This window comes from Lineus longissimus, chromosome 8, assembly GCF_910592395.1.
Source record: "Lineus longissimus chromosome 8, tnLinLong1.2, whole genome shotgun sequence".
In the NCBI taxonomy this organism is placed as follows: Eukaryota; Metazoa; Nemertea; class Pilidiophora; order Heteronemertea; family Lineidae; genus Lineus; species Lineus longissimus.
In genome coordinates, this window is record NC_088315.1 from 16,997,756 (window position 1) to 17,023,190 (window position 25,435).

The following is a 25,435-nucleotide window of genomic DNA, read 5'->3' on the forward strand; positions in this document are numbered from 1 at the left end:
AAATGTATAGCAGGTCGAGGTTTAATTCAATGCTGAAATTTTATTTCAAATTAACTTTCTGGAATTCCAAATTAACCCGCTCGCGTCCAACTCTCGATCGTGCCCGAACTCGGCCCATATGACAGAGGTATACCTATATTATAGTGCGATGAGTAATTAAAATCGCCTTTTAAAACACATGTTGGTGTATAAAACACCACAAATTATGATGTTTTCATGGATTACGATGATTGAAATTCCTTAATCGTCGTCAAAATAGACGTAATACGCTCTTTAAAGAATCTATTTGTTATGTTGTTACGCCATTGCAGCTTCAACGATACGCACAAAAGGCAGCCAACATATGACACACAAGAACCTTGTCCGCAGACTGCAATATTGAAATGTTAGACCTACGTTATATAAAGAAATTGATATATTATATATATCATAAAGTCTTATCTCCGTCATGAATATTAATTTTCCCGTTTTTCAAACGTTTGGACAATGCAATCTTTTATCCACCATGCTTCAATGGATGTTCAAATTAATTTCATCACTTGAAGATTTGATCAACTCACCACAACTGTTGACACAAGAACCTGAAACGGGTAAATTCCAAACGCCAAAACTGGGGGGGGGGGGGGGGGGGCGGGAAAACAAAGACGAAGAGAGAACCACGTCGAAGCTGCCACAGCAAGGAGAGCCTAATACCATTAGGCTCCGCGTAGCCTCTGCCGGAGGCTTAATTCTAAACGATATTATTATCGCAATCCTTGCCCAGAATTTTGAAAAATACGAATCTTCGGCTAGGAATAATTTTTAGTGTTTTAATGACGCAAACATATTTCTTACAGTTGGTTTTTCATTTGTTTGTTTTTCATTCGTCTGTTTCAGTCAATAACTACACATTGATTGTTAGTATGGACAAGCAGATTTAAATCGATAAAATATTCCACCTTTGAAAATCGATGACCAACTTCTGTTATACACGCTGTCCCTACGCTCCCGCCATGTCGACAGTGTGTAACGTAACCACTATTGGCCAGTTCCGGCACTCTCTCTGTAATGTAATCAAGGGTGTGGTTGTATCACTCTTTAATAAGGAAAGAAGTTATGACGTCATTCGTCGCGAGAGTTACTTGTATCGCAAGTGATGTAAGCGTTTTAGCAAAATAATGAGCACTCCCTGGCCGGAAGTAGCAGACCACATTCCCGTTGTCCAATTGCATGCCAGTGCATTTCATCGTGTTTCTGAATAGGCATAGAAACCGCTTTCGGGGTTTCCCCTATTCATTGCACGAAGCGCAATGATTGCGCCAAATACAGTAGGCCGAGGACATGTCTATACCCAGTCTCGCTGTTGGCGAAAAGGACTACGTTGGTTTCGACGCTTGTGTCGAATGGATCCAGAATGACTTCCCAAAATATTGTTGAAGTGGCAAACAGATAATAACGGCGAAGAGGATGATGCTGGGCACGCTGAAAGGATGTAATGTTGTAGCCCGCGATGCAGAGAGCTTTGGCCTGCACGAGTGGTGTTGACACAGATGGCTCACGACCGTATTGCTTGGCGGGATGTGGTGGCACAGTTGACATAGAAATGTCAAGTTGCTGGAGTGCGTGAGTCGAAATGCAAGTGGGGATCACTACTCTCACAAAAGATGCGCTGCTGGAAATAACCCTTTGACAAAGCCTTTTTGTAATTGCATTGATTCCAATGTGTATAGGCTTATATATACACTTTTTATTTCGAATAATGAAACAATAACATGTTTCGTGCAAATGAAAATCAATAGCGTTCATAATCAATACAGTGTAATACTCTAACCTTGAAATCTCATCTTTTCCATTCTACAAGCCGTGACATGTTACGCTGCGGATAAAAATATCCGGTTCAAATCAAAATTAACCAAAAGGGATACACCAACATTGCAAATGCATGAAGATATTCCTGTTGTAAAGATATTGAAATAATGTCTTATTAACCGTCCATACTCCTTGCGCAGTGATATTAGTGTGATGAAGTGGTACAACTCTCACTGCTTAAACTGGCCGCCATTGCAGTCTGAATGTGCGGAAATCGCTCATCCACGAAACTACAAGACTTTTTGTGGCTTTTTTTATTCCAAAACTTTAAAACAGATTGTCATATTGCATTACAAGTCTTTGTCCGACAACAATTCTTCCTGAAAGAAAATGATTTTGAGAGGTTTTATGCGCACTATTTTGATAGCGTAAAGAAAATTGCTCTGTGGACTGTGATCAGGTTTGTAGACGATGAATTGAAGCGAGGTTAGTTTTGGCCCTTAAACAATGTGAAACAGATTTAATCGGCTGAAATTGGAATAAAGATTCACTTTAGTCGTATTAAACAGGGTTACATTACAGCAGACTCGAAGATCTTTAAGTAAATCGCCACATTTACAGCATTTTGTTCGACTATTTTTGCCGTGTACATTTGTGTACATTACAAATGCAATACACGTTCAATGGAAGCCAATACTACAGAGAATATGCTTATCGCTTTGAAAATTATCGCTGCTTTAGAAAATGACTCTCGTTCTGAATATTGACTGTATGGCCTTGTTTCAAACGCTTTGACAGTGCGTAATTTTTTCTTGTCCGCTTAAATATAGCTTTCTCATGGCCATTTGGTGGTTCTTGAAGAGTTAAAGATGGTACATGTGCATTAAGAATCAGTCAAAAATACAGAAAATGTGAGACACGAGTTAGCTAAATTGAATAAAGCGGGCAATTCAATTTGCCTTTCGAGGGACAGAACATGTCGGCACAAAAAGCACCAGTAGTAGAGCCAACGTGTCATCGTACCAAAATAGGTTATTGACTTTGCAGTTGATTTTCTGAGATATCCATTTCACAGCACAGCGTACACCACATCTTTATCACACATGACACTATACAGATGTATGATGGATCCCATCCTGTTTCCATAAATGATGTAAAGGTCCTAAATCCCTCCAGCCAGACTCCACTGGATGGATCGATAGCGCCGCTGATGTAGGTCTCCTGATTCATGACCAGCTCTCGAGATGCTGGCAACGGACGCTTACGGTAGAATTTGTAGACTATATGCGACCATTGATTCTTTGAAGGGTTGTGATTTTGGCTGTGTTGAAGAACATCGTAATCTTGAATTTTGAACACGTACTAATATTTTAGATTGTGTACAGCGCTTGTCTTCTCAGCTGCAGTTTGTCATACCCCAGCTATTGGCATGTGCACTGTATATTGAGATTCGAGCTCTACTCCCTGGGGAGCATACACGTATTACCGAGCTACATGTACTCAGCGCTCATCACTGACATTGACATTTTGATATCTCTGCCAGGCCGACGATCTGCCCTTGGGTGGAAGAGAAACAAGTAGGGTCAAGTGCCTTACCAAAGGACACAAAGGCAAACAGCACTCACAACTGATAATTTCGAGAGTCGAACCCACAAGCTCATGATTATGAGCTCGGGTCTCTGGCCATTATGATCCACAATGAAACTATTCCACTACCGATCCCTTTAATTGGTTGGGGCTAAAAGCAGGGACCTGAAGGTTAAAATAATTAGTGATCTCCAGGTGACTAATATGCATCAGTTCAAAATGGCGGCTGTAATGGAATCCAAGATCCACTTGGGGCAATTTAGCACCATGATAGGTCAAGCACTTGTATTAAACCAATCGGCTTGCGATTGCACACGAAAATAGTTCAGTTTGAGATCAATGCGTGATTTCACCATATCAGTTGAAAGGTATTTTCAATTTAGAATATATAGTTTTTCTTAAATTGAGAATAAAAAAATGATGAGGTTTCAGTCCAAGTGGCTTACTTTCGTGACTTTGGGGCTCAAATGAACCCGTCGTGGTCAAAAAGCTGATTCGTGGGTCAAAAATCACACACCCTTACTTCAGACAATATTGACAATTGATTATAATATTATACGCATATTAGGATATAAACATGTACATTAAAATGCTGCCGTGACACGACATTGCCATATTTGATGCTTTCCCTTCGAGATGCACCACGCTAAGCTTGAATAGACTGTATACGTATACAGTACAGCAATGTGTTTCTACTGATGTCTTTGCATCATCTAGCACATGCAAATTTTCAACTGTTAATTGCTCCGTAAATCGGTCTGATATAATGTGTCAATGCCTAATTATCTTTTATATGATGTCATTTGCATTGTCAATGGTCTGAAAACTTCCTTTATTGTTTGAAAAGAATAAGGTTAGCAGTATGCACCATCCCTTTTTTTGAGAATCATTAAAGCATTATGGTGCCTGTACATCATGTACATGATGTACATGACGTAGATGATGTACATGGCGAAAGAGTTATGTTTTCAAAACGTTTTGCTCCGACCAACATGTATGAAAACCGAAATGGTGCAGACTGTCAAGTGAATATACTGTAAACGGAGTTAAAGTACCATTTGCACTATTTTACAACGCCCTGTAAAAGCCAACATTTTTTGAAAACATTAACATTTCATGATTTTTAATTTCTAGGAAAATTCTTGCGGTTATTCCAAAAAATCATTTACTTTCGACATCCACGAAAGTAAAATGCCCGCGATTTGTGTTTGCTACCATTACTTTTACAAATTGGCATGTTTGGAATATTCTTATTTCGTGTTTTTTTATTCTCCAGCGCAATCTCATAGAAATATTTTCGCCATTTTTATCGACCGCGAAACGAGATTATTCGCGATTTACGTTGTATATATACTCTACCCTCGTCTGTTTATGGGTACTTTCAAATTATGCAGGTAGGCCTCCAGGCCCAGCCCCTGCCGGTGTCATTCAGGTATGGAACTATTCTCGGCCATTGATGTGCATTCAACTGGCGCTGACCAAGGCATTTGTGGCAAGCGCTGGCCCTGTCATCATTCGCGATTTCTTATACAGCGTGCGCCAGAAATAATGAATCATTGTACTGTGAACTTGGGGCTCTATAGTCAAATTCATCAGTATTCTTCAACAATGAAGAGGACTTTAAAGACCTAATTTTATTCGGTAGCTTCCGAAGGGTCCTGCATGGTCCTGCCGACCGCTGAGCATCCAAGATGAGGCGATCGTCTGCGGTGCAAAGAAGAGCATTGCGGAAATAGACATTATGGAGTAGGCCTTCATCAACTGGGATTGTGACTTCAGCCTTCGAGTAACTGCAGAGCAGGGACGTAGCTATCGCCCGGGGGGAAAATCTTTTGCCACTTTCTTGCCAAGACTTGAATGAAAAACACTTTTGAGGGGCATTTGCCACCCCCCCCCCCCCCCCCCCCCCCCGCTAACTACGCTCCTGTGCGGTCTTGTGCCAATTTTGACTGTTCAAAAGAAGTGCAGAAGTGACGCGGTTCAAAATTGAGCGGTAAACAGTTCCCTCACCTATCGTTGACTGCGGTACATGATTTTTGACACACCCTGTATGAAAGCACACTTCCAGTCTGACTTTTAATAGAACCACGTGTGCCTGGATTCCCGAATGGCCCCTTTTTCGTGGACTAAATACTGTTTCATAACCACGGTACGCCGCAAACCGCAAACGTTTACCAAGCCCGGCGAACCAGCAATCACAAATGGGCCTCTTTGTCAAACAAAATCCATGTAGTAATGTGGGAGGTACTACTGATTTTTAATGAGGTACCCATAAACAGACGAGGGTAGAGTAGATCCATATAGCTATGACACGTTCAACGGCACCTGAAACTGAGTAAGATGACGATATTGTTATAAAAAAATAAAGAGCACTATCTTTAGCTTCCGACATGATCGAGCCCATAAAATCATTCAAGGACCAACCAGCATTGCCAGCATTCTCTACAGGTGATTATGACTTCAGTGCATACACATTGCTAACAGCCTCGATGGGTGTGGTACTTCACCGATATCACACCTGTAGATAATAGATTAGCACAATGATTACTAACACTACAGCAAACAGTGAACGTATCACACTTCAAAAACCTGTAAGATAAGGTGATACAATTATTGTCTCGGTACAATTATAGCCTCTGTGGGCATTCGTGTGCACTACCAGCTTGTTCTACAGTGAAGGATTCATCTACTTTGATTATATTCTGCCGAACGCCTGCTGGTGTTTTATAAGAGAGATAATACGAAGTTTTCGCAAAGCCCCCGAAACTTGCGCCAACGCGAAGGCCTGTTACTTGTTCGGTATCGTGTTCAGGAAGTTGAATAATTGTACAGGGACAATAGTTGTACCACTTTACTTTATGAGATGTATAGGGTGAATTCCATTTGCAATGTTTAGCCTGCCTCTGGTCTAGATCTCTGCATGCTAAATCCAAAAACTAGACATTCCGTTTATATAGTTTTTGTTAAGAGATATTTGGTTCGGCATCAATATTAATGGAAGTCAACCATTTTAATGTTGTAGAATGGTTTTTAACTGTCTACTTGACAATTAAACGTTTGAAGAGTTTATTTTAATACTTTCGTCAGCGGAGCACGCTCTGTAACCGCGTGTGTTAGATGGCTGGAACTTGGTGTGGTGGTGCATTGGCGGCGTACAAGACTTTGAATCAATCGATAGAGATTCGAAAACAACATGTCCTGATGTTGGTGTCCTGATGTTACGCATCTACGAATCTACTGAGTGACAATTTGGTCAAAGATTTGTTAAGTGCATGTAGTAGAGGCTCATTAATGTAGCTTGATCCGTGTACTCTAGATGGCCACACTCCACGTTCCCTTTTCCATAAAAAATCAGAAGTTGATAACCCAGAACCGACCTTTTTTCTCAAAAGTTGAATGTCTCTTACTTGCAGACTCTGCAGCATGGTTCTCACCACTTATGTAACAGTACAATTTTTTCCGACTATTCAGCCGACCGTGGTATTGATTCAAAGTATTCAGAGCAGCAGATGCCTACACGCAGGTGTAATTTTCCTTTTTTGGCTATATGGGTTACATTTCAGGCGGCCATCTTGGAAATAATGGAGTTACCATTTTAGCAACAGTTGGGTATTGAGCTAGAGAAATGATGGTATGCGCATCTAATAAGGCTGCACTAGATATCATTCGGGAGTTTGGCTTTTCAACATGTTTAAGGTCACAGAGGTCAGAGTTTGCTGTTCGAGGTCACAAATTTCAGACAGATCGATCATAAGCTAAAACCAAGTAAATTTTTTTATATTTTCAGATTGCTAACCAGTAATGCCGCAGCAGTTTGGCGGGGGTCCTCTATGTGAGGTCTGCGAGAAACCTGTATTCTTCAACGAGGAGCGGAAACTTAAAGGCGCTAGCTATCATACTACTTGCTTCAAATGTAGTAAGTATATGTATAGATTATTCATTTAGTTTGACTAGTTTTCGGGTGTAAATTAAAAATACAAACATCATATGTTTGGTTATTCTATAAAGGTGGTATACACTTTTTTTGTTTTCATTTGTTTAATCTTAAATCACTCGCAGCCCGTTTACTTCCCTCCGAATGCATATACCCGTCGTCTACCTTTCCGCCGTCAGCCCAACATCCTCTCCCCAAAAAGGATAACAGTCTTCTCGTGATCTTATCTGCCTCGTCAAGGTCCTCTCAATAATCCCCTCCCTGACTATGGTAGGTCAAGATCAGTCTCCCCTGCATGAGGTTTAAAAAAACACAACGCTAAGTCAGTTTTAGATCATGCGCCTGAATGCAAATTTAAATCGGAATACCGTACAAACTGAGGACAATAGTATTAGTTCTCGGCATCTCTAACCGAGAGCAGCACTGGCGAGGAGGATTGCCGCACCCAAAGATAATCATCACACAGCTTTGGAAGTGTGAACTCAGAGCTGGGTGATATGTTATTTTTAAGACAGATTTCTTGTTTTGCGTTTCGTTAAGCAAGTGCTCTTTCTTAAGGATAAGCTCCAGAAAGATGTATCCGACAAATTATTTTAAGATTACACCTTATACCAGTATCAGTACGATAAGTTTTGTTCCTGAGATTGTATAACTTGGTAAGTACCAATTTTACAAACTGTAATCATATTAGGATCGAACTACCATCGTTTTATTCTATTCTTTTTAACCAGCTATTTCGATGATGGAGATGCCTTAGTTTGCAAAATTAAAGTGGGTTTATGGCACCAGAATAGCAGAAATGGTGAACTAGGAAGTACATGTCTTAAATCATGCCGATCTATACCGTCGTTGTGCGTATTATCCGTCCTTCACAATACGATGAGACGGAATGAAGGCATTCAGTAAAAAGTCTTAATTCCAATTTAGGCATTGGTTGTTTTTTTAATCATCACTATCTTGCCACAGAAACATCACAATTGGAGACTTTTGTATGATGGATTTTCTTCAACGAACCATTTCCGACGTTTTTCCCCTCATTTACTATGTAAACTAGTCCTGACATCCTGTTATGAACGGATGCCTATTATCATATGAACTATTTACAAAGATGTTATGGTACATTTTATGTGTAAGATGCCTTACATATTGGATATTCGGCCACTAGGCACAGCTATCTATTTGTGTGAAACACCCCATCAAGCTATACCGTGGCCATTTCGTTCACAGGAGCCTTGGAACCAAATCTGAATTCGCTCTGGCCCTGCATGACCAATTATGAGGTAGTCAAACAATGGATAGGCGTTCGCGTTCCCGTTTAGGGGCCTTTGCAAAATCTCCCTATCAACTGGTCATGCAGGAGTTGGGGCGAATTCAGATTTGATATTCCGACCGGTGCTTATCTCAGACACTAAAAAAACTTGCCATGAATGTATTCTCTTTCTGCGCTTCCGGTTGTCGGCTATAATAAACACAGCCTCCTCCCAATTCAATTTCTGACGCAAGGTTCGATAGTATACAACTACGTTTTCAATTGACCGGAGCGATCGACCATGCACCAAAATAGCTCTCGCAGGGGGCGCATGCTAGACCAGGCTGGATTGGCACCATTAAGGATGCCCTCAAATTTTGATATATTTTTTTATATCAATCTGACTATTTGTGACTTAAGATATCTGTTAACTTTCTGGACATTGTAGATATTATGCACTCGCTTATATGATGTCCTTGGTACACAAGATATACCATAAAACATGCTGTAATTATGTCCAATTTAGGGAAGTTATTCCACTACAACTAATTGGCCAATTTTCATAATGAAAAGTATAGCACACAGAAGTGCATGAGCTGTATGAATGATTGTGAATTCATTTTTTTTGTAAAGCATACAGCATTTTGATTAAGAATAAAGTCATGGTCACTGTAGTTTTTATTTAATTTGTAGCTAAGAAATGGTTCGCCGTGTTAACTCTTTCAATGAATCAAGGAGAGACGAAATAATTCAATTCAATTTGATATGAGGTGGTAGATGGCTTTACTGCAAAATACCAAAGTATCATTATGGGAAAATGTAGTACCAACGCCTTGTTGCCTGGATTAGGAGGCCTGTTAATTGCCTCCTTTGACCGTGTTCACTAAAACACATCACAAACAAGAGATTTTTGTCGCTCCAACCTTATAATCGCTGCAATGTGCGACAAAATATCGAGAAAAGATCTGTCGTCTGCGGGTATTAACATGTAATTGCTGGGTTTAATGTTAATTGCAGTGATGTTTACGGCAAACGAGAAATTTCTGTCGCATGCGGCGATCATTGATGCAGGTCATAGCGAAGGAAAGCGCTCCTTAAAGGGGCGCTTTAATGACATGACATGGCGGCATATGTTGAGTTTGACAGGATAACAATGCGGAATCTTTAAACATTACGTTTTTTCTCTTCGCCGGTCTAGGGCTGTCGATCCCCAGGAAAGCTGCTTATAGGGGGGCGATGTTATCAATATTTGTTATCATAATCCTTTGATATGGCAGTTAAACAGTGCCGTGAATTTAGGGCTAGGGCCGATCAGGCTTTGTTTAAAGACAACAGACCGTGTATCAGGTATGCGAGAAAAGAGGCAAATAACGCAATGGTCGCATGCGGTGATCACTATCGCAGGTTTCAGCGCCAAAAATACTCCTTCACGGGGCGCTTATGACGTGACATGATACAATATGGCTACTTCGACAGAACGCCGCTACCCAGTCAGTCGCTGTGCTTCTGTTGAGACCTCGGGGGCAATAACTGGCGATGAGGAACCTGCAGAACTATAAATCAAGATGGCAGCACCAGTACTAAAAGGTACACTCCCAGTGCATTTTCCATTAAAATTACTTTTTGTTGATTTTCTCCCTAAATCTCATCGAAATTGAATTAAGGACCGATAAAACAAAACATTTTTGGTGCTATTTCTAAATGTAGAGTAATAAGGGATGAAATATTCAATAATCATTGACTCGGGAAATGGCTTTCTCATTATAATCATGGTCAACTTGCCTGCAGAGCCCCCTATTGACAGGTTTTGTTGTGCAGGTTCCTCATTACTGATGTCCTGTTGGTGACATTCCTCTCCTCCCAGTGCGAGTCTGGGAAAATCAATTTGTGTACTCATGTGACGTCAGAATTGATTACAGATATCGTGTATTGGATCTATGTATAGACTAAAGGTATCAGTAATGGCTTTTGCGAGCGCTTTGTCGTTACTGAATCTGTTATTGTTCGTGTCATCGATGCATGTCTCGAGAGACCATTTCCAGTTTGCAATGCATGGAAAGGAGATGGGATTCTTCAGGCCGCAGTGTTGCGCGTCTGGATACTAACCTCAACTGAATGGATGTTATGGGATAACTAACGGAGGATATCATGTGAATGTGAATTTTACAATTTTCTCTCTTGGATATACATGTACAGATAGAATTCGTGTTTTAATCGGAGGATCTCATTTCTTTATAGAGTGTTTTCTCGGGGGGGGGGGGGGGGGGGGGGGGGGGCAGAACAATGATTTGTCTCGCCCGACTTAACTGAATCAAATGCTGTCATGGTCATTAATTTTGGACTTGCTTTCTTTTGTCTGCCCTTCCAACATGGCAGGTGATGACGTCACGTGAAACCATTATTTTGGTGAGAACGTGTGATTAATTGCTGCAGTTTTCATCAATAAACTTGCAGATATATAAATACTAAGCACATAGGTCCTACTCTTTTTTGACGAATGACTTTATAGAAGGCAACATTGTTTTTGGCTCACCGTAGGGGAGTCTATACAACACCGCTGTGTCCGTCGTCCGTAGTCATCGTCGTCCGTCGTCGTCTGTATCCTGTTTCAAAAACAGTGGCACGTTTCTTAACCAATAGAGCTATCAACTTGAAACTTTACACAGGACTCCCTACGTTAGGTTACTTCGGAAACCGAATTTTGATTCGATTTGATTCTCGACTTGGCCACCAGGAGGCAAAAGTAGAAACGGTAAAAAGTGCAATATCTCGCTTATTAGTGACTAATTTTCGATGATATCTTTTATGGTAGGTATTCCAAGCAAATATACATCACATGTCATACCGACTTTGGTTTAACCTATATACTAAACATGCATACTATACATGTAGCATGTTTCTTAACCATGATGAATTCCTATCCACCAGCTATCTATACGGTGAGCACAATGGCCCTTAGCCGTTTGTTTTCTGTCTTTATAGTTGCTGAATTGCAGGTGCTTGCCAACTATCTTTAAAAAAGAGAAGCTTTTGAAAACCTTCCAGGGTTATTTAGCGAACATATATTTGACCCCCCCCCCCCCCCCCCCCCCGACCCATCCTGATGTAGGAATATCAAAAACTGCCCCGACTGATTGTTTTCGATTTTTGCTCAAAAAATAAATGGCTTTTCATTGAGGAACCGGCGCGATTTATCCGCCGCGTGGCGCTGCAATCGATCATACCAAAACTCTCCATTGCCAATGCATTATCATGTTATTTCTGAGCCCGAAAACGATCGCTTATTTTCGACCGATTTCGGCGACGTTTGCATCTTCCTGTTTTAAATCTATTGAGCTATCAGTTTCTTAAGATAATTTTGCGGAAAATATGCGCGATGCCAGTTATTGGGCACGTTTTCTGTTGTTAAAATCCTGTGCAAAAATGTACGCAATGGTTTCCCGTGATTGACCTCATGCGACGTCAACAGACCAGAAAATGACGTCATGGCGTCAGAAGGTACGATCGATTGTGGCGCCGCCACTCGCCGGTTCCTCTTTCCCTGTGTGGTCTCTACGTCATTAGTGACGCTAAATCCCTCGGAAATGACGTTACGTCGAGACTGACGTTACCTTGTTCGTGGGGCAGTACAAATTACTACATTGTAAGAACTGCAATGCCTTTGTTTTTCCGCTTTCCCCAGGAAATTTCATTTTCGAAATAACATTTTATTCAGCATTGACAACGGGGTCTGCATCGGTTGACTGCATGGGGACACGTATAGTTGGCATGGATTTCCACAATATTTCCTCTCCTTTTCGTGTGATTGTTAAACTTACTAAAGAAGTTCTGTCCTTTCCGTCTCCAGCCGAATGCCTCAAAACTTTGGACAGTACCACGGTAGCTGAGCACCAAGACGAGCTCTACTGCAAGACTTGCCATAGGAAGAAATTTGGACCAAAGGGATTTGGATTCGGCGCCAATTTGTGCACGGACAGCGGACAATCTGAGTGAGTATTAACTTTAAAACCCCAATATGTTATTTATAAAAGGAAATGATGAGTTTATAGAAAATTTTGAGATGAGAGCTGAGCTTCCACGGAACGGTAGTAGGACATTTCAATAACTCTCTGGACACAATATTGGGCGATTTGTGATAAAAGTAGGGGGAGACTGGAGACCTCAGTGAAACCTGAACCGAGAACCTAGGACCTCAGCACTGATGTAGACTCAGACTGTGTAGGCCTAGGCCCATTCTCGCTGTCAGTTGCCAAAAGCTGAAACCCAAACGTGGACCCTTTCAATGTTCGGAATGGACAGTGGTAATTTCCTACATTTTAAACATAGGCCTAGGCCTACTGGTGCGGTACCTCACTCTTGAAAATATGTTTTTGAGCATTTGAAATGCATTTTGAATATTTTTTGGCCGACACAATGCGCCAGCCGCCACGTGGACATGGTGGTAGAGGTTTTATAGTGATTTGCTAAACCACTAGGCCTGGTTTTTGAGATTCGGAAAAAACGTCTGTCTGAGGTACCCAATGCCTGGCAATGGTGGTGATCCATATTCTCGGCCTGTCCCGTTCCCGTCACGGGTCCCGTCACGTACTGTACAGTGTACATGTATACATAACTTGACAACATGGAAAACGCAAGCACGTAATTTCAGACTCAGAGTGTTTTAAACTAAAGCCGGTATCCAATGAAAGGAAGAAGGCGTCATCTTCCAACCCCAACACTTTGTGGACCAATATATACAAACCAGGGATGCCCTTTTCGGTCACGTCGATCATGAGTTTAGAGAGTAGTCCTTTTGGCCTAGGTTTCTAAACGAGTGGAGGCCCCTATAGTTTAACATTCAAATGCTTATAATATGATACATACTGATTTTATCTAAATTCGTCGGCTACTGTGTTCGTTTTAAAATGGAGTGCATGTTTATAATGTTTGTTTCATTATTAACATGTGTATTAATCTGATACAGCTCCAGGCCGATGTATTGACAAATTCGTTTGAGCTGTAAACTATGTGCTTTGGCTCAGTTACAAGTTTCCTTAGTTTAATTTTCTCACAAGATGTGTAGAATTTTAATTTCCCTGTAAACTAAATGTCGGCCCTGAGAAAAGTGATAAATTGACTTTAGGCTATGTGCAAATGATGGCGCACTTGACATTATCTCTGTTGAAAGCTGGCTCCAACAGGGTGTGTCCAAAAAAAATTTCTCCAATTCGTTTTTGCATATCATTTGACCATTATTTTTTTACGCGGTTCTGAGCGTCTCCTCTCGTGTTTCGGCCTCTTTATCGTTCCTTCACAAAAACAGCTTTCCCAGCATATTTTCATTCTTATTATATATCACATTAAACTGATGATCTGGGTCTGCTGCGGACAGCGTTCAGGCTCCAAACATCTGCTAGGCCTAAGCACGAGGTCGAAAATGAAGACACACAATCGAAAGTTGCGTTTTTTTGTTACTGAGTTCAGTCACAAGTGGATGGAGGTTTGATTTGAAGTCATATGAAACTTTGCCATTCAGTTTCAAGCTCAAGATGATAATTTTCAAGATCCGAATGCCCAAATGATGACTGAATCATGTGAATTTGGTCTTTTTATTTTAGAGGCTGAATAGCAAAATATAGTGAAGCCATTAGAAACGAAAAATTTTCATTTGGAAGGGAGGGGTCAGGACCCCTTCCTGAAGCGTTTTCTGGCCCTCAAAACTGGTAGCCTGTTACTACCAGAACTTTCAAACCCCCTCTCTAGCCACTTGCCCTCAAGCAGATTAGGATCCCACCTTGAAGTATGTGCCACAGTGCCAAAAGTCAAAGGAGGTGCAACACAGAGCTATGGAAAGTGAAGCCAAAAATCATCATTTTTTAGTTTCTGATGGGGGAGGGGGTTGGGGAGAGACTAAAACATTTTGTTTCGATAAGCTTCACTTTAATCTTGCTACAGCCCCTTAAAAACCAACAGGTTTTCACCAATACACGGTATCGGAGGACTCGGAACGACCACGAGATGCTTAGACATCGGCGTCAGGATTTTGATTCTCCTGGGTGAGGGTAATGGTGAAAATCTGTGTTTCAGCTAATGCAGAATTGCCAGGCGCGGCGCTTTGTCGCCCTTTTTTCAAAAGGAATAAATATTTCAAAAAATAATTTCGAAACAAAAAATATTTGTTTAGTTTTTATGATTAGTAGAAGTGGTCTGACACCTAATAAAAGGCATTTGTGTTTTAAAATGCCGATCGGCCATGGCTCCATAAAATCTCTTCTGTACCATAAAACTATTCAAAAACATATTTTCAATTGAAAGCAGAAATTGCCGCGATTAAAAATGCCCTTCTTTGCCGAAAATTGCTCCTGCAGTGTCCGAAGTTGCCCTGCCTTTTTGAAATCCTGGCTGAAATATTTAAATACTTACCAGTATATTATCATTGCTTGTGTTCACATGTGCCGACATCAACTAATGTGATCGTGTAGTGTAAAGATAATGATGCGTGTATAATATATTGCTTTTCTTCCATCGATTAACGTTTTTTATCGTCCTTGAATTGGCTCGTGAAGCTTTTGGGATACATCGTAAGTCTTGAAAAGCGATCCTGCTATAAAATCACGCTATTTATGGATCATGCTGTGTAGGTGGTCTGTTGTCGACACAACCTATTTCTATAAATGAGACTTCATCGATATATTTACGAAAATGTTTCACTTTTTGGCTTCAAATGTTGTAACCTCAAAATATATGGAAACCTTCGGATTGGAGTGAATACAACAATGTTGTCTTCACAGTATGTAAATGTACATGTATATACAAATTAGATTTATATATAAATCAATGTAAAAATTATAGTAAACCTTGTTTGTGTGACCTATCAGGATGTTGTCTGCACAATTTATAGATTTATGTTTGTCAGCACAACTAATCCTCTCATAAGTATAGGCCGGTTTTCCATACTTTATTCTTATCAATATAGATACGCAGGTTTTCCATACCGGGTACTTCATTCTCTGGTAAGGTATCATAAGGCTTTTTTAAATAACGCCAGAGGTATTTTGACTGGGTCAGGGGCATTTTATTTTTAATATCAGCTTTCGTTATTATCCCATGTTCATGGCCTACTTTAACCCCGTCAACTATTCATTCCGGGTTAAATTCAGAGTTAAATTCAATAGCAAATTTCCGGGCTCTCCTATTCAATGGTTCCCTGCCTGGTCTGAAATTCTAAATTCCCTATTTAGTTTTTGACTGCTCTGTGAATAGAAATTGTCAGATGACAGTTGATGATCTAAAGAAGAGCATCTCGTAGATTTTGCTGGACTAACTTAGGATATTTGACTGTCAGTAAATGATTCAAATGGTCGCCAGTGGCTAAAATACAGAAAACGAAGTGAATTTTTAAGTGGTGAGTTCTTCTCTTCCATTTGCAATTTTGGGAATTAAGCTTTTTTAAGAAAACGAAAAAAAACAACTGTTCATCAACAGACTGAATAGTTTTCAAAATTTGATATCTGTGTAACATGAGGAGTTGTTTTTGCATTCGCTTAGTTTAGATATCTGATAGTGATACTACAATCAAATTACGAATGTCGGAGCATTCGTCTAAAACATGTTGAACATAACACATGCTAAAATGTAATCCTGTGACAGCCTTTCGATGCCCTTTATAATACATGGTTTGTTTTGATACCTACTGCCACTTTGTTATCGTGACCTTTTCAGAGGCAACTTGAATTCACCATGACATGAAAGTGACCATTAAGCATACTTATTCAATCATTCTCCCAGAAGCTGTTCGCGTCTTCCAAAATCAAAGATATTTTAGATGATATTGATCATCAATTGATGAGACAAAATACCAAAGATATGTCATAATAAGCTCCAGATGGCCGTGGAAGGCAAACCATCTGTAGAAAACGGTATGTTATGCCACGGTACTCAGGACTCAGGAAGATCAGTAGGCCTAATTAGCACATACATGAAATACCAAATAAAAGATCATGGGTTACAAAGCTAATGAGTAGTCGAAATGGCTGCTAATTTAAATGTGTTGACTGGTTTTCGTTGAAAAAGTTTGACTTCAAATTTATCACAATTCGTTTCAGGAGGCCCACTATTGCTGACCACAGTTTGAACGTGGGACTATGGTCTTACACAACAGGCACACTAATCATAATCTTTATTCATGTATCTCTACTTTTTTAGAGACACATTAAAAAAATATACACACTTCAAGGTGAATTCAAGTGTATTGACCATATGACGTAGCTGCCCTGCTTCGGCTCAGTCTTATGTGTCATTATATAATTCAACCAATAATCGATTTAACTGAACGTATGCCGCTGTCCTCTAACTGTAGTTATACATGTACGTGCTGTGATTTATCTTGCAACCAGCCGATGTTCCTCATCAGCATCCCTGTACAGTAACAGCATCAGTCTTTTCAGCCTCGGGCCATTCAAATATCTTCAATTTTTGAATGTGTAGCATGTTGCATTGTAAGCTGACCAACATGCAGCCATCCATTTGCTATTGAGAGTGTAATACCTATTGATGGCGATGTCCTTCAGTGATATGAATGCAGCATATTGGTGCTGCATGGCCGGGGTATAATTGTCTCGAGTTTAAGTCAATCCGACATTGGGTTATTTGAGGTGTAACACTAACAGCATCTATTTATGAGTTTTATTTTAATCTTAAACATGTTTAGAACAAGATCTACACGACGATGCATTTAGCCTTACCTCATACAGTAGAACCTCTACATTAGGGACAGACTCGGGGCTGACCAGTACTGTCCTTAATAGAGAGATGGCCTGATTAGAGAGGTCAAATTAAATGGAAAGAAGGTACCTGGGCCCAAAAATAGCGTCCTTAATAGAGAGTGTGTCCTTTCTCATGTGTAAGATGTGTCCGCTATGGCTTGCACTAATGAGAATACTGGAACTTGAAGGTGTGACGACCATGAATCCCTCCCCTTCACTAGTGGAATGCTTTTCCCGACTATTTAACGATTTCTCTATTTTTTTTCCTGATTTATCCGACAGAAGTCCGACATTGTCCGACTTTTCACTGAAAGGTCGGATTTCTAGATAACCTGTGAAAAATACTAGGGTTTCCCAAAAAGGGAACTAAAGGTCAAAGGCCTATGTGTAAGGCTGAATGTGCTTAATTGGTATTCACACTTAAAGTGTTGACCCCATTCAACATAGACCGTTGATCCTTATTGCCCTATTTTGGGAAGCCCTGGCATTTTTCACAGGTGTTTCAGAAATCTGACCTTTCAGAGAAACATCGGTCTTTTGTCGGATAAATAAGGAAAAGTTAGAAAAACTGTAACGAAGTCAAAAAAAGCCTACTAACTATATATTGCCTGATAGCTTCCTTTGGTGACGATGTGCAGCAGAGTATTAAGGGCCTGGGATGTGTTGATTAGCTATACGCTGATAACATTTCAAAGAAATTAATCAATCGAACTACACGGATAGAAGCGTTAACCTGTGAAATAATTAGATTCGAAATCAATAAAGATTCAATAAGTCAGATCAATTCCATTGGCATTGATTTTCCAATCAGATATCTGCATACATAGATAGAGATGCAGGGAGATATCAAATCGTTTAGCTTAGTCTTGTTTTAAGCAGACACAAAACAAAGATCGTGTCATTAACTGTTAATCATTGCACTATAATGTAACACCTGACTCTACAACAAACAACTATCTGTATAGGAAGGCCATTGGAGAGGGGAAACAGCCTGAGCCAGTGAAGAAGTAGAAAATGTCCCCCGGAAAAGATGTGCGGTCCTTGTAATCTGGCGGAATATGGCACATGTAATGTATGTGGGTCTATAGAAGCCATGACTGTCAATACCCCAGAGAATTACACGATTTTGGCCAAATGCGAAAAATACACTTTTGAACCCAACTGACCACTTTAAATTTCTCACTAGCTACCAAAGCTATAATTCCTCTCTGGGTAAGACTATCGTTCTGATATGTGATTAACTGTAGTAATTTCTCGCTGATTGATTTTAGGGTGGTGGGCATAGTTCTAAGGATTTATGATTAAGGGTGTGGTTAGCTTTGGGGAGTAGGTGCTAATAAATTGTTAACCTTTGGGGATAAGCCTACCGGCGAAGGGATTTGGTTCGAAGTTTTCATCAGCCTCAAACAATTGTTCCATGTATCCAGATTCATAATTTTACTTCAGGAACTCTCTCTAGGCCGTGGGTCTAGTCTCAAAATGTGCTTAGTTTTTTACTTCTTATAATCTTAAAAAAACATCTTGTGGGCAGAGGAAAAATGCTCTTGACGAGATAAGGAAAGGTGCTTACTTCATTAAAAGCTAAGGTTCCAACAAAAATAGTTGCTCCTAAACCATGTATTTACATTTACACTAACTAGAAATTAATTTCAAATGCTCGTGACAGATGGATATATTTAGTTTATCAGTTGCCTCCTAGGTGGCAGGCAGAAGGGACCACTTTCTGCCACCTGTGAATTAAATAACTGCCCCGCCTTAACAAGTTAGCTTCCAGCGCCAACTATATAGGTCAGAGATATCTGCAAGGTGTTAAGAAATGTCAAAGGTGTCCAAGTATCTATTGTTTGCAAACAACGTGATGAAATCATTTTCTCTAGCGGCAGTAGCGCTTCGTGACGTTTAATCCACGGTACATTACAACACATCCAGAGAACAGTTCTCGATACTTCTAATTTCAGATAATTAAGATTGCGTGTTCTTTTATAACAAATTGCCTCTCTTAGAAAAAAGCGATCATCGTCTGCAAACCCGAGGTCAGCTATGTATGGAGGTGGGGGTGAGAAGTGTCCGAGATGCGAAAAGACTGTTTACCACGCGGAGAAAGTCAACTGCATGAACAAAGTTTGGCACAAGAGCTGTTTAAGATGTGGTAAGTTAAACTCGACCGCTCCTTTCTAAACAAGCGAAAGTATGGATCAAATTCACCATTAACAAACTCGATCAAGTGTCTCATAACAACGAACTACCCGAGGCTTCATTCGCATTGCTTCTCAGTCGCTGTGCACAAGCAACTTGGCAAGCCATAAAGGTTATAAATGTATTGGAAAACGTATCGAACTACACATGTAGTTCTTGACATGGTTTCCACGGATAGGCTATTGTAAGTGCTTGACGATGATGCCTTACTCTGACACCTATGATGAATAGTAATAAAGCACGCACCCTACATTGCGAAATCTACCCGCAATCTCCTTATGCTCGTCGCTGGCGCTTTGCGTTCGGTGCCAAATGGCCCAGTAATTCTTTGGGTGATCATATGTCGTCAATTTCACGAGAAAATGGCACTGCACTAAAAAATATAGCCTAAACTAGCTGGGGAAAAGTGCTCGGCACATTATATTGTTGTAGACATGGTAGATGGCTCATTCTTGGTTAATATATTGCTCGATTGCGGCAAAGTTGATATTCTATACTGTTCAGTTGAATAAGAGCATTTTGTTCAACGGCAACTTCTGTAAGAAAACCCCGAATATTGGAGTGTCATTTCTTCGTAAAATCAGCGTCTTTCAAATAAAAGACTCTGGTAAAATGGACTTTGGCCATGTCGTATCGCGAGCTACAGTCTAAATCACAAATGATGACAACCCGTCTGCTTCGCGTCAGGCGTCACCCGCGTCAGTTGCACGCAACTGACGCCACTTCAGGGATGTCAATTGTGATTTGGACTGTATTTATGATAGCTCTGTCACATCTCATTCTACAGTGTGATCATGCACATCACAGTGCTCTAGTTGTGCTATGTTGCCATGGTTACAAAAAGAGGAATGAACGTGCCTCGAGTTTCAAAATATTGATGCTAACTGTTAGTAAATGACGGGTAGGTACTGTTGACAGTAAATTAGCATTATTTCGCTGTTTGGTGGTTGTTTCCGACAAAAAGCCTCACGTCATTGCCGTAACGGCACCAGAGCAAACTGGCAATTTTTGGCATTTTCGAGGAATATATAGTAAACCTATTTAGTACGATGCTACGTTCTCCGGTCACATTCTCTATTATTGAACATGCAGCTATCAGAAATTTGATACACACATTGCCGTATTCTAACGCACAATGCCTGCATGGACTATCAATGCAAATGACTTTTAGCGCCGTCTGGTGTAAAGTAAGGGCACTAGATGTAGATGCGGCACGAGAAAATACAATGAACAAAAAGTTGTTAATGGCAAGGAATAAATAACATTTTGGCGCTATAGCTTTTTCAGCATGTTCGCCGAATAATTTCAAATTTGGCAATTTATACTTAGTGAAATGTAGTGTTCTCCACAAGGCCATTTTCAGGGTGGCTCACCCAACCCTGGCAGCTTACTACCCTACCTTGGAAGAACCACCCTCCCAATACCATGCTTTCGAATTTTGTAAAGGGTTTCTATAGGGGAACCCTACCTTGTGTTGCATACTGGCAAAACTTCTTGAGTATCAATGGTACCACCTACCTTGAGAAACTGTGGAGAACTCCGAGCACTGGATCAGTGTGAGTTAACATGTGTCAAAGTACCGGAGGTTTTTTTCAGCCCTTTGTGAACACGTTGTCGACTCGCGCACTGCGAGAGAGCACGATAATGACCTGTTCTGCCAGAACTGCTATGCGAAGGAATTCGGACCGAAGGGGGCACAGTTCAGTGGTACTACTGGGCCGGATGGGTGAGTTGGACCAGTTAGAATTACTGGAATTGTCCGGAGCTAATGTAAGGACTTAGCACCAACGCCAATTTCAGGAGCAACAGCGAGTTTGGTGAGAAGATAGCTTGACAATGACATTATTTGAAAACGCGATAATGTTACGATGTTGCAGCTGGACTGCAGGTTTCCTCACAACTGCCATCTACACCGAACTTTTAAACTAAATTTTGCTGATTTTCATGACCAGCAGGCCTCCTCCATCACGTTAACTGGTCTTCAATGTTCATTTATGTTTAATTGACCCACAAGAAAACACAATTATCATGGACACAACGGCCTATACACCTTTAATATTTTGATCTTGTTTTTTTATTGTCAACATTTCTTTTAGGGAACCGAGAGAAGAAGTACAGGAGAAAAAAGTTAACCCTCTAGCGGCGAAGTTCGGTGGAACGACGGACTATTGTCCACGTTGCGGAAAGGCTGTTTACCATGCTGAGAAAAAGGAAATTCTAAACCAAAAGTGGCACAAAACATGTGTGAAATGTCGTAAGTAATATCTAGTATACATTTATTGGTAATATTAAAGTCATCTTAGTCCCATTTTTGTCATACGGTATCAGTATTTTCTGCGACAATATAATTTATGTCGTCTTTTAAAGAAGATTGTTGTGAAAAAAAATCTTACAAATTTTCCATAGTTAGTTTTATTCAGGATCGAATAATATTAAATTTACCCGACATCCCCCGAATAGCCGAGTTGTTGAACATGTTTTAGGCATCCTCATCATAAATAGAGTACCAGTGGTTCGAGCCACGCTGATAGCCCGCCCGTTCTGTCATGTCCAATGCAACCGATTCGTCAGCCTATGGCTTGTTAAATATAGGGTGCAACCTTCCTTCTCGCCAGGTGCCTGGCATTAGAGACAGACAGAGGTAAATAGAGTCCCATCAACCAAATCTAAATGGCACTTTCATCAGTGGGGTCACACTGAAATAAACAGACTTTCAGTCCGTTTCCTTTTTTTCAGTTTCATGTGGCCGTGCATTGGACTCTCGGACTGTACGGGACCATGATGGCGAACTCTACTGTGCATCTTGTCACAGTCGAGACTTTGGAACGAAGGGCATAGGATGCAGTATCGGGACCGGGGCACATGCTGCGACTGATGGGGGCTCGGAGTAAGTTTTTAGGACAGTTTCTTGTTGTTGTCAGTTATGATAATGTCTATCGAGGTATTGATAGGTTTTATGAGGAACACTAGCATAAGGGATAAAAGATGAAACTGTTACAAGACCACCATTGATCTTGTTGATAATTCATAGTTTGGAGGACCCAGACCTAGCAAACATTGCGTCACATCTTCTCTCATACCTAGAGACATGTTACGGCGAAATAAACATTTTCAAATCATCTTTTCAACAATCTCCCTCCCTTTAACTGCACGAACGCGTAAATCGTACCTAAAATAGACCAACAATTTTCGAAGGCCATTTCCTTTGCCTACGTACTAAATGCACGGTCTTAAAAACGATTTAACCGCCAAATTTTTGCATGTGTTATTCTTGTTATCTCGATTCTCGAAAATAAAAACATCAAAAAAAATGTTGTTGCAAAAATCGAAATCCGTAATCTACCTTATTTATAATTATTGAAGAAAAAAATTCAGAGACATTTTTGCGAATCTAAGAAATTTAAGGCGCGTAGATTTTTCACATAATCATTAAAATTTGCTTCCAGTGAAAGGAAAGAGGACCAACAGGACAAGAAAGTTAACCCTCTAGCGGCGAAGTTCGGTGGGACGACAGATTACTGCCCACGTTGCGGAAAGGCTGTTTACCTTGCCGAGAAAAAGGATATTCTAAATCAAAAATGGCACAAAACATGCGTTAAATGTCGTAAGTAGCATTAGTATTATAAGAGTCGTTCGAAAGACTCTGGTAATATTTCGTTGCGTCAACATGATGTTGTCATTTTAAAGCAAGGGTTGTTGCAAAAACAGTCAGACAGACTACCTCATTGGTACATGTATTATTGGATATCAATTATCAACGAATTTTTCATCAAGTTAAAACTCAAAACTGTATAAATAGCGTCATTCCATGGCCACTCCTTTGCTCAAAGCAATTCGTCAAAGACATGCAATATTATGGTATTTTAGGAGATTGTGAAAAGAAAGTACTTATTCAACCCTTACTTAATCTTCAAACTCCAACGAGAATAAAACGAGTGGCTCGGAAGGGATTCGATCCCACTACCGCTTGGTCGGGAACTGTCACTCTGACCATTAACGCGACGCCCTCACGGTCCACGGTCCCCAGTGACGCGCTTATCTCGCAATTTAGCTATCGCGTATTTTATGCTCGACCAACACAGCGCGTCAATGACGCACCACCTAACTGTAACGACTGTATGGATGACAATTGTTTTGGACTGTAAGTAAAGTGAGTCTGACTGGCACTTTTATCAATGGGGTCGCACTTTCAGTCCGTTTCCTTTTTTTCAGTTTCATGTGGCCGTGCATTAGACTCGCGGACAGTACGGGACCATGACGGCGAACTCTACTGTGCTTCATGTCATAGTCGAGATTTTGGAACGAAGGGTTTGGGATGCAGTGTCGCCACCGTTACATCAGCTATACATGATGGACTCCCGGAGTAAGTTGCTAAATCAATCCTGTGGTACATATTTCATAACAGTACGTTAGAGTTATACAAGTTGCTTCGTTCTATGATAGATGAACAGTTTTGAGAAAAAGATTTAGAAAGGAAGATCGTGACATCGGTTGGATATTCAGTTTTACCAGCGACAAGATTACATGCCCATTGTCTGTGTTTTTACTCATTAAGGAATTGATACCGAACTGGAGGTATTGATTGTCTCACCAAAGGCCATGACGGCGTGGATCATATAGATGCGCCTGTAGCCGAGGTCTCAGGCGAAATGACAGCTCTACCTGAGGGGTGTTTTGTGCATAACCAATATCAACAGGATCGATTTCTATTATAGAACACCTCAAAAGTTGAAATGTGATCCCAACTGATTTTTTACTGCTTTCCATACTTTGTACAAACCCAATAGGTTTAGTGTTGTGACACCAAACTGATGCGGCCAAAACGAGATCAAACATACTTCACATAAAACACTATCAGACTGCAACCTAGGCGTTATAGAATCGTGGCATCAAACCATGACTAACTGACATCGTGTGAGCAATTCCAGACGGTTAAAATTTGTTTATCACTAGAATTTCTTGCGTTCATTGCAGAGGGTCGCCGAAACACAAAGGGGCGACTTCCCCAAACCCTCTTGCTGCGAGGTTTCAGGGCACAACAGATACGTGTCCCCGATGCAATAAAGCAGTTTACCATGCAGAAAAAGTGGAATGTCTCAATAAGAAGTGGCACAAACATTGCCTTAAGTGTAGTAAGTATATATGTCTTATTTGTTAATTGTATGCCTGTCAATTAACGAGAGACCCTAAAAAGGAATAGGACCGACATTTACCCAGTCGTGTTTGGTCTCTGAATATACTGCCTCTATAAATGTGACTCGATACTCGAGAAACTATATATACTCCTGTGGCTTTGGTGATATCGAAACGAATGACATAGGCAGCGTGATCAGGGATCTTATACTGATAAGAGACAGGGGTGACTATCACCTCTTTGATAGAGATGAGCTGTCAGATGCTATTACGCATCTAGCATGCGAATGATAAGTTGACCTTTGCCCCCCCCCCCGCGGCAGAGGATCCATGAGAATTTTTCTTTCATAAATAGACTTTGATACATGTATTTTGTTTTTACGTTCTTGTTTTGTTCAATGCACCTTTTCTTGTAAGCGCACAATGCACAATACTGTAAAATGTACAAGAGTACGATAAATAAACTATATATTTTAGGTATAACTTTGTCATGAGCAATTTGCCAGATAACCCAAAGCATTTCTGATCACGCCAGGGAAACAAAATCCTGAACTCCGGGCATTACGTGCCAAATCCAGGTTTTATCTCGTATTCCTGATTTCCGAGTCTCTCGATCGTGCGTCCAGGAAAACAGCGTCCCCTTGCTGCTAAAGACGCGATAATGTTCTGATTTAACTTATGCATTCGGATCTGGGTGTCTTGGGGGAACAAGATCGTTGACGTTTCACATTAAAGGTTCCGTCCGATGGGCTGCAATAAGTGTAACGCTTTTTAATGTTAATGCATGTTTTACGATATTTTGCT

At 40.6% G+C, this 25,435-nt stretch overlaps 1 protein-coding gene across 4 annotated transcripts in view; it reads left to right on the plus strand.

Moving 5' to 3' along the window:
• The window catches only part of LOC135492108 (muscle LIM protein Mlp84B-like), a 202,690-nt gene that overhangs the window by 160,384 nt on the left and 16,871 nt on the right, over positions 1-25,435 (plus strand). For all 4 annotated transcript variants that reach the window (XM_064778291.1, XM_064778292.1, XM_064778294.1 and 1 more), the window contains exons 2-10: positions 7,163-7,291; positions 12,406-12,547; positions 19,306-19,451; positions 21,095-21,224; positions 21,595-21,752; positions 22,235-22,385; positions 22,945-23,102; positions 23,711-23,861; positions 24,473-24,630. In XM_064778291.1, coding sequence (XP_064634361.1) covers positions 7,177-7,291; positions 12,406-12,547; positions 19,306-19,451; positions 21,095-21,224; positions 21,595-21,752; positions 22,235-22,385; positions 22,945-23,102; positions 23,711-23,861; positions 24,473-24,630 — 1,309 coding nt within the window. In that variant the 5' untranslated portion in view covers positions 7,163-7,176. The remainder of the gene's footprint in view (positions 1-7,162; positions 7,292-12,405; positions 12,548-19,305; positions 19,452-21,094; positions 21,225-21,594; positions 21,753-22,234; positions 22,386-22,944; positions 23,103-23,710; positions 23,862-24,472; positions 24,631-25,435) is intronic.